This window comes from Myotis lucifugus, unplaced genomic scaffold, assembly GCF_000147115.1.
Source record: "Myotis lucifugus unplaced genomic scaffold, Myoluc2.0 scaffold_184, whole genome shotgun sequence".
Taxonomy (NCBI): domain Eukaryota; kingdom Metazoa; phylum Chordata; class Mammalia; order Chiroptera; family Vespertilionidae; genus Myotis; species Myotis lucifugus.
In genome coordinates, this window is record NW_005871232.1 from 1,931,617 (window position 1) to 1,945,158 (window position 13,542).

Below are 13,542 nucleotides of genomic sequence, written 5' to 3' on the forward strand. Positions count from 1 at the left end.
CTGTTTTAGATGCAAGGTTAACTGTCTGGCAAGACTAAAAGAACAAAAAATGTTTCACATTAGCAGCAAATCAACTAGATTTAAGGGTCTTGATTTTTTGTAAGCCTTTGGAAGCCTGCATGTTAAACACTGGTGATTTTTAAATTCTCAATGGAAATGGTGATGGCATTCACTTAACTAAGCAGCTCAAATTATACTATAGTAAGAGCATGAACAAAAACAAAATCGCCAGCAAATCCTATTTTTCAGAAATCACCAATTTTAGACTCCAGTATAGTTTCTAAACATACTTAAAAAGGAAAAAATTGTGTGTATACACACTTCTTACTTCTTTATATTATACATTATTCACATTCACTTTTAAAAAGTCACATGGAGAAAATTTAAACTTGAAATAACATTAAATTCCACTGTTACATAAATGCTCTGCTTTATTTTCAAAACACTTGTACAGGCACACTTATTACCTTACTATGCTTTGTTGAAAGGATATGCCTTAGTTTTTAAGCTTTTAAGATTAGAAACAACAAGGTTGAATTCAAGTACACCAAGTTCTTTAAACTCTTCTGGAATATAAATTTTTAAATGGCACTAATCACAATGAGATGAAGCTTCCCATATGTTAATGGCAGACTACAGAATCATAAAGAATGAAAAAGCCACAAACTGAAATCTGAAGTATCAAATCCGTTCTGGGGAATTATCTGAGACGTCTGCCTTAGTTTAAAAAATAAATGCACAAAATGTTCAATCTTGAAGTTTTTCAAGATTAGAATGTTATGTAATGTAATGTGCTTAAAACAATGTATTAAGTGTTGACTAAAGCCCTAAAAAGTGCCTTTCTCAAACATGAGTAGACTGATACTCTACTCCCAAGGTGACAAAGCCCATGTTTTAATAATTGTAGACTATGAAGGACAGCAGGGGGGGAAAAACTTAATAGAAAATGTATTAAGCACATTTGGCTGCCCGTCATTTAAAATTTCAACAAATTTAAGCGATTTAAATTATACTGATTTAATAAAACACCCACACAATGACAAGAATGAGACTTTAATCAGTTTTAAGTGGAGTTTATAACACTAAAGATAAAGGGTTGTTAACAAACACAGTAACAAATGGACATCTGATTGGTATGAGGCATTAATCTGTACACATATTTTTTGTGTATCCTCAGTGCATAGCATTTACACACAGAGCCACTGCTGCACAGCACAAGAGTATCTGAAGAGGCTGAATCAGAGTAAGGCTGTTTTAACAGACTGAAATTTTTTAGTATATATATTCTATATGAAAACAGATTGATCTTTTGAACTGGCAGGGTAGAAGGCAACTCTGCCACACACTGCAGTTAAAGCCCCCACTTTAGTGCACAGTTCCACCCCTTCCATCTGCATGCATGACACATTAACAGTATTTAAAGGTAAACGAGGCACTTTGTGGCAACCACAGCCATCGTTATAAACATATTGCACAAATTTTCTAGAACTAAACATGTAACTTGTACCCTACTTTTATTTTTTTAAAGCTGAAACATTTGATGCTGCCAGTAAACTCCACGTAAGTTTATAACCTGTGCCACAGCAAAGAATGGTGATGCTATTTATTCAACTACCCTTTAACAATTATGGCAAAAAATATTCAAGAGGAGCTACAGAGGACTTGGGATGGTACAGGGCCCAATTGTAAGCTTTCTTAAAAGTGATGCCTTCAAGTAACTTCAGACATGTAAGCGGCTGCACATCCAAAAAGTCTATGAAAACATTCCAGAAACTCAGAGATTACCTACAGAATGCATTTCAGGCTAATTATGAATACTGTCATAAATAAAGTTTTAATTAGGACTAAAAAACTTTCAGTCATAGCAATTCTTGTCAAATTCTATGGGGATGGTAACTGAAATAAAGGAGAGTAGTATGTATAATATATATTTATATATATATAATATATATATAAAATGCCATTTTTCCATTTCCAATGACTACACCATAAAATGTAAGCAAGGCTTCTCAAAAACATTGAAACATTCAAAATCAAAACCCTCATTCAGACCTTCACATTCCAAAGGAAAAATAATAACAGTGCAAAAGCCCATTATAATGTCATTATTTATGACCTGGCCCTCCATGTTACATATCAGAACAATACAAGTTATGTTTTAATATACTGTGCCCAAAACTGTAACAAATAACAGTAATAATAACTATCTTCAAAACATCAATGATTTTCAACTTAGTCAACAATTTTCAGCTTTTACGAAAGGTGGCATATAAATTCCAATGGTGAGATCTTAGGAATAGTTGTCTCTAACCTTACCAATTTAATTTATGAGCAGTCAATCAATTCTTTATATAACAATGTTTCAATATAAATGTGTAAATCCTAAGAGCTTTGTTAAAAATTTAAAAATTTTATTTGCTGAATGAAAACTGATGAGGTATGGAAAACATGTCAACATTATTTACTAAGAATATTTTAGATGAAGTTCTGCCTAATCTATTTACCATCAACCTCTATAAATGCTGCTTTAATAGGTCCTATGCAATCTGTATTTGTAAATTAGCTAGGTCAGACCACAGCTAGTGAACAATTTCAGCACCAATAAGTTATTGAAAATGAGATTTTACACCATTAAGAAATAAATTGGCTGGATATTCAAATGTTTCAAGGGCAAGCTATTATTTGAAAGACACCAAATTTCTGGGGGAAAATTCTTTTTTAAATAATATCTTCACATTAGCTTTACATTAGTAGTTGTACTCTGCTTAAAATAGTATGCAGTCTGGGCATATCAAATATATGATACTTAAGTGAAAAAGAAGCCCTAGTTCTAACACTAGCACTATCAAGAAATAATTCAACACTGCACCTCTAAAAAAAAAAATCTATTCTTTCAATAGCAAATTGTTAAAAGCATTATGTGGGACTTCTACTGAAAAAGTAAATGCCTTATTGTTTGTGCAGTGTTGAAATTTACTGCAACTCTAATTTCCTTTTTAACACAAATAATGTCCTTTTAAATATAAACATTATATGTATTCAGTATTCAAGTAAAATTCCCTAACAGTTAATGACATTTAAAAAATGTGCAAAACTGCAAAACTCATTGTAATAGAATGTGTAAGGTCAAAAGGGTGGAACGGCTGACAGCTATTGGACTGAATAAGTGCATCATAAATCTTTAAAGAAAAAAAACTGCTTACTGTAGAATCTCAAATTGAAATTTCCTGTGCAGCATTACAAAACAGTTTATATTTAATGAGAAAAAAGAAGCTTGCAGACAGCACATGAAGCATCCACAGCAGGTATATGATTGAAAACTAATAAAATATGTGTAAGTTGTTGACTGATGTAGATAATAAGAGCATCTTTTAGCACTGGCCTTGATTACACAGGAGATGGAGCATTCATTACAATTGAGAAAACATATTTAATAAATCATTGTCAATTTTTATAATGTTTCAAGCCCATTCTTTGTTGATAGCCTCCACATTTATATGGTTAAGTCATTGTTGCTGTGTTTCTTATCTATGACCACATTAGTTTTATATCCCTTCATTTGTGGATTCTTAAGATGTTGTGCAAGGTTCATTCCTGTACCCCAATACAGATTCACTCCCTCTAGCTGCCTTTTCTAGCACCAATATGCTTTAAAAAAATAATAAAATGCACAAACAACAAGCAGTGACAGCGGCCAATTCCTCAAATATCCAGATTAATAACTGTAGCATGCTAAAGAAAGGTGTGTGTAAATAGCTGGAGATGTTACATGGTCCAGAGTCCAGCATAAAATATGTTCCTTTCTGAGCATTCCCTCCATTCCCCTAACTCGAATACATGCATTAGAATGTAGCAAAACCCTTTAGAAACTCCTCCAGCCAACTGCAAACTTATCTGTTGCCACAAGTGCAAAGGGGTAGGATGTGAACCTGTATATCATCACAAAGCTCTTTAGCCACTTCAGTTGGTGACAGAACACACAATGAGAAATTCCTACGTATACACATCAGTCTGTCTCCACGTTTTATAAAACTGGAATAAAATGGGAAAGTGCCATTTTTATTTATCCTAATTGAATTTTAAATGTTCTTTTGACACAAAAAGGTATATACATGACACAGTTACACAATCTTTTTTCAACTGGACAACAAGTGTCAAAACCCTGTGGATGTATAGGGTAAAACAAGATTGGTCAGGAAAAGAGAATTGTTCCTATAACTGGTAATCTGACACAATGTCCTATTGCCATTAAAAAAAAAAAAAAAGGTCCATTTTCAGTTTATTCAAGTTTGTTTTCATGGTGTTTTATCCCTCTTCATAAAAAAAAAAAAAATCAGACTTTCGTAATTTGTGTATGCTGATCTTCATCAAAAGGTTCATTCTCTGGATCAGAGTCAGTGGTGTCAGAATACCTATAATGATCAGGTTCATTGTCACTAACATCTGGTGTTACAGAAGTTGAACTGCTAGCCTCTGGATTTGATGGCTCCTCTACTGTTTTTGTGAAGTACAGCTTCACCTAGAGAAAAAAGAGAAAGTTTAAATGGAAAATCTATAAATCAGACTAATCTTAAATTACTTAGTATAGATATATACTTTTAGCAGATTCATTTTTAAGTACTATGACAAACATGATCTTTAAAAGGCAGCTGCCTTTTAAATGACCCCCCCTTTCTTAAAATTTCTTACACTGTCTTTTCCTATATGCTGAAAAGATAAACTGGCATGTTAATATATATTTTTAATAAGCATTAACTTCAAGCATTAACTAAATATACAAAAGAAATATACACTGAGACTAAAGTTCATCAATAGTTCACAAAATATATTTTTATCACAAAATTCAATTCACTAACAATTGAGTTCCAAAAGAATGTTTCACTTACTACCTATCTGAAAATCAATGTATTTTCTGATATAAAAATACTAAACAAATACAAATATTATCCTATATAATAAAAACCTAATATGCCAAGTGTCTGACCATTGGTTCAACCAGTTGCTATGATGTGCACTGACCACCAGGGAGCAGACGCTCCAACCGGTAGGTTAGCTTGCTGCTGGGGTCTGGTCCGATAGGGATCTGGACTGGGCAAGACGGGCCGGACACGCCCTGGAGCCCTCCCGCAGTCCCTCCCCAACCCCGATCATGCACCGGTAGGGGCCCTCTACCTGGCCTGTGCCCTCTCACAATCTGGGACCACTCAGGGGGTGTCGGAGAGCCAGTTTCGGCCTGATCCCCACAGGCCAGACCGAGGGACCCCACCAATGCACGAATCCGTGAATCGGGCCTCTAGTACTATATAAAATACTGATCAACGATTATGTTTAAGATCTCATTAGCCCTAAAAACTTCACCTGAAGGATGGAGAAGTTAATATCATACAGTGGTTTAAATAGACAGCCAAGGGCCTTACAGGCTTAGATGAAATAATTGTCAAAACAGCTCTACAAGACAGGGATTCCATTTTAAAGCAGAGGAAGCTAAGGCCCAGAGAGATTAGGTAACCTGCTGAAGACCACATATCTAGTGGGATTTAAATTGGAATCCCTTGCTTCCTCTATTATATCTACAGCCTCTCCGCACATTATCCAAGAGTCATCAATTTTTCTCCTTCTTTTACACCAGTAATCCATAAACATTTGCTCCTGGAACAACAAAGGCGTCAGGAGCACCAACTCTTGTGCAGTTGGAAATTGGTGCATAACTTTCGGCTCCCCAAAAACTTTACAGCTATTCCCCTGGTACCCATCAGGGATTGGTTCCAGTATCCTCCAGTGGATACCAAAATCTGTGGATGCTCAAGTCCCTTATATAGAAGGGCATAAAACAATGCATACAGTTGGCCCTGTTGGTTGAATCTGTGGATGCAAAACTCAGGGTTACAGAGAGCCGACTCTATATTTATTGAAAAAAATCCTCGTATAAGTGGATCTGCACAGTTCAAACCCATGTCACTCAAGGGTCAACTGTATACCTGATAGCTTTTCATTACCCCTCACTGCCACTACTCTAGTCCAAACCACCACCACTTCTCATCTGAACTAAACCACTGCAACAGTTTCCAATCTTATCTCCTCTTCAGCCTATATATATTAAAGAAGTGGACAGAGTGAACATTCAAATTACATCTTTCCTGTGCTAAATACACTCTAATGTCTTCACATTCGGACCAGTGTGCTTTAGTCAAAATGACTTCTTATTTATCGATCCTCAAATACATCAAGCTCATTAATATCTCAGGGCTTTTGTACCTGCTCTTCCTTCTTTTCTCAGATATTTGTGTAGCTCACTTATTTCACTTAGGCCTCTAATTAAATGTCAGCTGCTTGGGAGACCTTCTCTAACCATTCAGTTAAAAAACACACGAGATCATTCTCTATCACATCTCTATTTTTTAAAATATATTTTTACTGATTTCAAAGAGGAAAGGAGAGGGAGAAAGAGACAGAAATATCAATGATGAGAAAGAATCTTTGACTGGCTGCCTCCTGCATGCCCCCTATAACCTGGGCATATACCCTGACAGGGAATTGAACCCTGACCTCCCGGTTCATATGTGAACGCTCAATCACTGAGCTATGCCAGCCGAGCCTCTGCTTTGTTTTTTCATAGTACTTACCAACATGTGATATTTGTTTACTGATAATTAAAATAGTTTTTATTTGTAATCTTAAGTATAAAATATAATATTAAAACAGAAAAAAATAAAACTAGAGCAAGTTATACTTTAAAAGCTAGTGATTGAGAAAAATGTAGACTTAGAGAAAAGAAAGTAAACAGAAACCTGTGGATTCTAAAAGACACTTACTTCTAAATACTTTAAAGAAATATATGATCTAAAGGTACTTAATATTGGATCTATTTTCAGTTAAAATGCGTAACCACCCCCTTTATTTTATTACTACTAGCAATATACTTACACTTATAAGCTATGATTAAGATTGTTATATATACACATGGAATGAAGAAAAAAAGTAAGAATTTTTAAAGAGAGAAAGTAGGAAGGTATGGTCAAAGCAAGGGGAGGAAGTCAAACACAGTATGAAATAGGAAAGGGAAAGAAAAAAAAATGTCAAACCTCCATTTCAGAAACTGGAGAATTATTACCTATGCAGAGAAACGGAAACACATACACACACTCACAAATATATGAAATTAAAACAAACCAAATAATTCCATAATAAGAGGAAACAATTGTAGAAAGGCGGTAAGAGGGGAGGATGATGAGAGAACGCCTTTCAGGCCACATAAAATTGAAGGTAAGATTAGAATATGAGAAGGGTATCTATGTGAAGGGTAGGGAAAAGGTTGAGGGTGGAGAGGTACAGGAAGAAGAAAAGAACTGGAAAGACCAGAGGCAGAAGAGCTTAGCACTTTGAAGAGATGAAGAAAGACCAATATGAGTGAATCTCAGGGAAAAGGGAGAGAATGTGTCTCCAGTTGATAGTAGGCCTGTGCTAAGTAATGCAAATCACTGTAGGGCATAACAAAGACTATAACATCTTAAAAATTGTAAACAGGAGTGACACAATCAATCTATTTTTAAGATCACTGTGAGGGACTGAGAATAAATTGGAGGAGTACAAGAGTAAAATCAGTGAGAACATCCCATATAAATTCTTCGCAAATAAGAGTTCTCTTCTACCCTTTAACTTCACCCATTTCTCCTTCATATCCCACTTATTTAACTCCTCCCAAACGACTGCCTCAAATTTAACCGAACAAAAAGAAATAAAGTACAGTTTTCATGACTTTTTACACAACTTGAATTTTATTAGAAACTATCAGATTGGTGCTACATAAATATTACTTCTAAATAATATTTAATTTAATTTAAAAACTAGTCAAGCAAGGCCTTCACTAGCTATACACCTAGAATAAAAGAAGCACACACACAGAGCCACCCACCAACTCCTCAAAATGTTTTTAACTGACCTTAAAATTTGGAGAAAAATATCGATTGGCCTTGTCTTTATTTGCTTTGTCGAGATCATTTTTTGTTAAAGTGAGTACTAGATATTCCTTGTCATTATCTGATCGCTCTATACTGCAAATACTATCAATTTCTTGATCACATAGACTTCCATTTTCTACTTTTTCTGACGTTTCCTCTGGTCCTGGTATGAAGAATGTATTTACCCAAAAATGAAACATTTTGTCCTAAAAAATAAAATGACATATTTTTAAAAAGAAAATGTTACCTATATTCAACATTTGCCACAAGAAGAAAATGTTACCTATATTCAACATTTGCCACAAGAAGTCAAAATAAGCCATGTTACTTAGCAATCTGTTTTATCTAATTCACATGATTTTTCTTTTCTTCACATTTTAAACCAAAAATGTAATTTCTTTTCTTCACATTTTAAACCAAAAATGTAATTCCACAAGTTATAAGATAGCTTACTCTTGCTTTAAAACCTTAAGTAAAATATCTCCTTTCTAGTCTAATATTAGCCTTTAAAAATGTTTTGAGTTTGTATGTATGTATGTATTTAAAAATTCAGAAATGGATTTAATTTCCTCTATGTTTCAAAAAGCTATTACAAAATTTACTTTAACAAAAGTTCTTGAAGTATTCAGGTACAACTTCCCAATGAAGCAAGGCAGATACATTTTTACTGCTATGGCAATACAAACATTAAACAGCTCTAGTTTCTTAAGTAACAATGAATGTCTGAAAAAAATTCATAATAAAATATGGATGGGAGGGGAGACAGTAAGTACTTCTGACTTTTTTGTTATAAAACGCTTATTTTTAAGGAATCACTTCTTACTAATAATATGAGGTCTTGTTAATCAAAAATGGCATCAGAAGTTCATTACTTCAAACCTTTCTTAACCAACCAAGAAAATGCTCCCTCACTTACTAGAATTTGGTCTGCATGGATCATTTGACAATTAAAGATGTACAGCCTTGTGATACCTTATCTAGTCATTTAAATATTTTATTCTAATTTATCTTTAAGTTATCCCACCCATGAAAGATCTTAAGTATCATATCTTAAATGTCTTTGTAGCTTTTAACAGTACTTAGCACTGCCTTTTAAAAAATATTTGTTAATTTTAATTATTTTACCAAAGTCACTTAATTAGTAACTACACACATATTTTACTTAGAATCAGAAGAAAATAAGCTAGTAATATTCAAATTTCCAAAAACGTGAATTCCATATAAATACACTGATTATATTAAACCTGCTTTTGTTTAAATCACTGCAAACATTTATAACAGGAAGAGAAAAATCACATAAAATGAATGTAAGTAATCCAAAATACACATATATTATATTTAATCAAATCTTTAATTTTACATGCATGTGTTAATGTAATGCACAGGTGATAACTGAAATGTGAATAAACACACTCCTAAAGGTACAGGGAAATAGTGATTCAGGTGCCTGTTTGTTTTTAAAAGCAAAATATAAGATTTTAAGTGTACTTGTCTTACAATGAATAGAAGAAAAAATAACTACCTTAATTTTAGAACATTTGCTAACACTTCTTTGATTTTTTTTAAAAATAGTTATCTTCTTTTTATAGGTTTTTACTGATTTTTAGAGAGAGAGGAAGGGAGAGGGATAGAGAGATAGAAACATCGATGAAAGAGGAACATCATTGATCGGCTGCCTCCTGCACGCCCCCCACCCCCACTAGGGATCGAGCCCACAATCCTGGCATTTGCCCTGAATGGAAATCGAACTGGTGACCACACCGGCCAGCACTTCTTGGATTATTAAAAAATAGTTTTCAAAGTTACTGAAATATATTTATATAGGACAGGTAAGAACTAGGTTTCTGGTGAAAAAATCAGTTTAACATTTTGTGATTTCCTAACTACTTGGATCTAAATAAAGAAAATTATATTTCTTCTAATAAGTCAAAGTAGAGTTAAAAATTTTTGTAGTAAATGAAACTTTCTCTTCTTTCAAAAAAAAGAGCTAAAAATCAGGAAAACTAAATCAATCCTATTACTGAAAATTTCTAAAAATTGGTAATGTGCTATACAGATGTTTTAAGAGGCAGTAACAATATACAAAAGCTAGTATTTTTGTTCATCACCAATTAAAAATTTTGTACATTAGCTTCATCTTAAATGTTCACTTATATTTTAAAACAAGATAGTTTGTTTTAAAATGAGCTTACATTTTCTAAATATAGATCAATAAGATGCAAACCTCACTTTTTTAAAGCTGTATATTTAAATACCACATTTTTTTCATTCTTTATTACTTCCTCTTCATACCTATTTCTCTTCTAGCTAAAACTCGGAATACTTAGTAAATTTGAGGAAGCAAAATATAAAATGACCTAGTTGTAAGAAACAGAAACCAAAATGGGGGAAAGTGGTTTGTGTCATACAAGACCATGAAACAGATCTTATTTATACATACAGACCAAGTTTATTTGAAACTCATGATCCCTTGCTAACTTCTTCTCAGGTAATTAATCACCCTTCTAAGAGGATTATAACTGATTTCACGTAGTATGTATACAATCTTTAGTATTTTTACAAAATTTCTTTGTATAACTCAAGTTAAAGGAAATTCATCTCAAATTACATATAACTTTAAATGGTCTTTTATCCTTTTCCTTCTAATAGGATTATTTACCATTATAATGGCTCATCAATGCCATAGTAAGCAATGCATGCAGAAATCTAACAGAAAAACAATTCTAATTCATTAGATATGTCATAAAATGAAATAAACCTTTTAATATCTCCTTACTGATTGATTTCTGCCTAACCAAATACTTTACACAAAAGATCTGAGGTTACTATTCAAGGTAGGGTTATTTTTTATATTTTTCCCAATAAAAGTACAGTGCAAACCTTCTTTAGCTTGTTCTGTTTGTGGAAGAACTCTACTTTGATGTCACCACACACAGGCAATGGTTGAGGGAACTCAAAGTACATGAACTTGTCTTCCCGACGTGTGGGTCCTGAACTGGAGGAATATATCTTCACCTTGAGCTGGCAGACCACAAAATGAGGATCTGCATGGTTAAATACATATAAGTATCATTTCACAGGAAATGCCTTTAACTAGCAAACTGTCAAAAACTATTTTAATTATTAATATTAGCGATATATACAAAATAGTAATTCTGCTATTATAATCCTGATCTAAAACAAATTAATAAATATAAATTAGGTCAAAATGTAATCAATACAAGATTTTCCCTAATCTGAACCTTCAACATAAGGTTCTATTGCTGGCATGAAAGTCAATTCTATTTCAAAAATAGTAAGTCCCAAGATTAGACTTCTAGCACTATAGTAACATAAAAACTTTAACATTAAAATGATGTTAAAAATGCTTAAAATAACTTTCTGGCACATCTATGAACTGTAAGTTTTAAAAGTTATTTTGCTGCAATATTTTAAAGTCTCTATCATGTAACAAAATCCACAAAATTCAAATCATTACATGTTCACAAGAGGAAAGAAAAATATACTCTCTACAAAGTTATACTAAATTCCATAAACATAAGTCTCAATATTTATAAAAATATTAACCATCATTCATTTTACCTATAGCTCACACTTTATTTTTAAAGGTATATAAAGCCAACATGATGAGAAACAGGAAGGAGAGGATGTGAAATGTCTGCTGCTAAATACAACAGACATCAAGTACAAATTGGTGCACCACCCCCCCACCCCCACTTTCATTAACAAGTATTTTGACTTTGGCTTATGTCTGTTTTAAAATAATTGGTGCCCAGCCAGAGTGATTCAGTGGTTGATCATCAACCTGTGAACCAGGAGGTCTCGGGTTTGATTACCAGTCAGAGCACATACCTGGGTTGTAGGCATATACCTGATGGGGGCGCGTGCAGGAGGCAGCCGATTAATGATTCTCTCTCATCACTGATGTTTCTATCTCTCTCTCCCCCTCCCTTCCTCTCTGAGGTCAATAAAAATTAAAAATTAAAATAACTGGTAAAATATGATTTCTCAAAATGTATCATGCTTATCATGCTTATGTATTAGCAATGCAACTAAAAGGTAGTAATGACAAAGTATAACTAATTTATGGTACAATAAGTTCACAAAAAAGAGAGTGACTAGCCTTAGGAGGGTTAGAAGTGGGTTTTGAAGGAAACATGTGAAAATGAGTAAGAAATTGCCGGAACCGTGCATAAACTGCATGAGAAATATATATGTGTATATATACACATACAGTTCGATTCCGGTCAAGGGCATGTACCTTGGTTGCGGGCACATCCCGATGAAAAAAAAAATAGTATCCCATTCTTTATCAATAAGACCAACAATTAAGAACAAGGCAAAATTCTCTCTCCCTTCCTCTCTGTGACAGTTTAATAAAGATCTAGCTCGGTTTTGAAGGAAACATGTGTAAGAAATAAAAGCAAGCTTGCATAAACTGCATGAGAAATATATATGTGTATATATACACATACACGTACATACACACATAGAAATAAAATTCTTGCACCAAAAGTCATTATCCTTAAAGATGAAAAAAAAAAATAGTATCCCATTCTTTATCAATAAGACCAACAATTAAGAACAAGGCAAAATGCTATCCAAGCTAAATGAATTTCCCAGTTTAATAAAGATCTAGCTCATCTATACAATATCTAAAGCAATATGAGCAATCACATAATAAATAGTAGGACTGATCAAAGCACATGTGGTTATTCTAATTTGGATTTGTAAGACATTTATCTTAAGAAAAAGCTCTCTAAAAAAGAGGAAATATTACACTAACAATCTTTCAACAATTTCTACTTCCTTGACTAAGGACTCAAAGTACAATGAGCCATTTTAAAGGATAAATTTTACTGGGAAGTCTAGCTTGAAGAAACAAATAAACAAGGTATGATTTCATTTCAAAGTGGTGAATAAAAATCAACCAGAATGAAAATGCTTCGTAACCTTATTAATTCTAACTCCACTAATTCACAATCTGATACTCCTGATTTTAGAACTTTAAAAAGTTAATTAACTATACAAGTCAGATTTCATCTAAAATGTGTATCTGCAAGAATTTTAAATTATAACCAATAAGCTAATTACAAATCAGTGTTACTCAGAATTTCTCTCAAAAACTAAGCTAAAAAGTTGTAATAAAAATCAGTGGAAAAGATTTCCTCAAATCACTAGAGAAAAATAATTTTCTTTACAATATGAATTTAATATTTAGATAGATAAGACCAACATTAAAGAAAAAATGTTGTAAATCCCTGACAACTTTGCAGAAGACACTTTCTTTTCACAAGTTTGTTTTCTTCACTGATTCCTCTTATTCCTCTTGAACGCAGTTGTTCCAACTCCCCTTGTCTGAGTCCTCACCATTTCCCTCTGAGCATTCTCATCCTATAGCCTCACACCACATTTAATTGAAAGGCTTAACTACTATGTCTCTTTCCTGATGCTTCCCAAAATATCTGATATATCCTCTCATCTAAAGATTCAAGTGCTCACTGAATACCTATCCTTCATGTGAACAGCTTACCTTCACTTGAATTAAAACATTTAAAACTAAAATGTCAACATTCATGACCCC

The 13,542-nt window shown here is 33.2% G+C and overlaps 1 protein-coding gene across 3 annotated transcripts in view; it reads right to left on the bottom strand.

The window, feature by feature from the left end:
• Window positions 1-1,037: 1,037 nt before the first annotated feature.
• Window positions 1,038-13,542, bottom strand: part of PTEN (phosphatase and tensin homolog) — an 83,087-nt gene continuing 70,582 nt past the window's right edge. For 2 of the 3 annotated variants that reach the window (XM_006096632.1, XM_006096633.3), the window contains 3 exons: window positions 10,839-11,002; window positions 7,940-8,164; window positions 1,038-4,519 (listed from right to left, as the gene is read on the bottom strand). In XM_006096632.1, the coding sequence (XP_006096694.1) occupies window positions 4,334-4,519; window positions 7,940-8,164; window positions 10,839-11,002 (575 nt within the window). In that variant the 3' untranslated portion in view covers window positions 1,038-4,333. The remainder of the gene's footprint in view (window positions 4,520-7,939; window positions 8,165-10,838; window positions 11,003-13,542) is intronic. The other variant, XM_023760479.1, reaches the window with a different exon arrangement.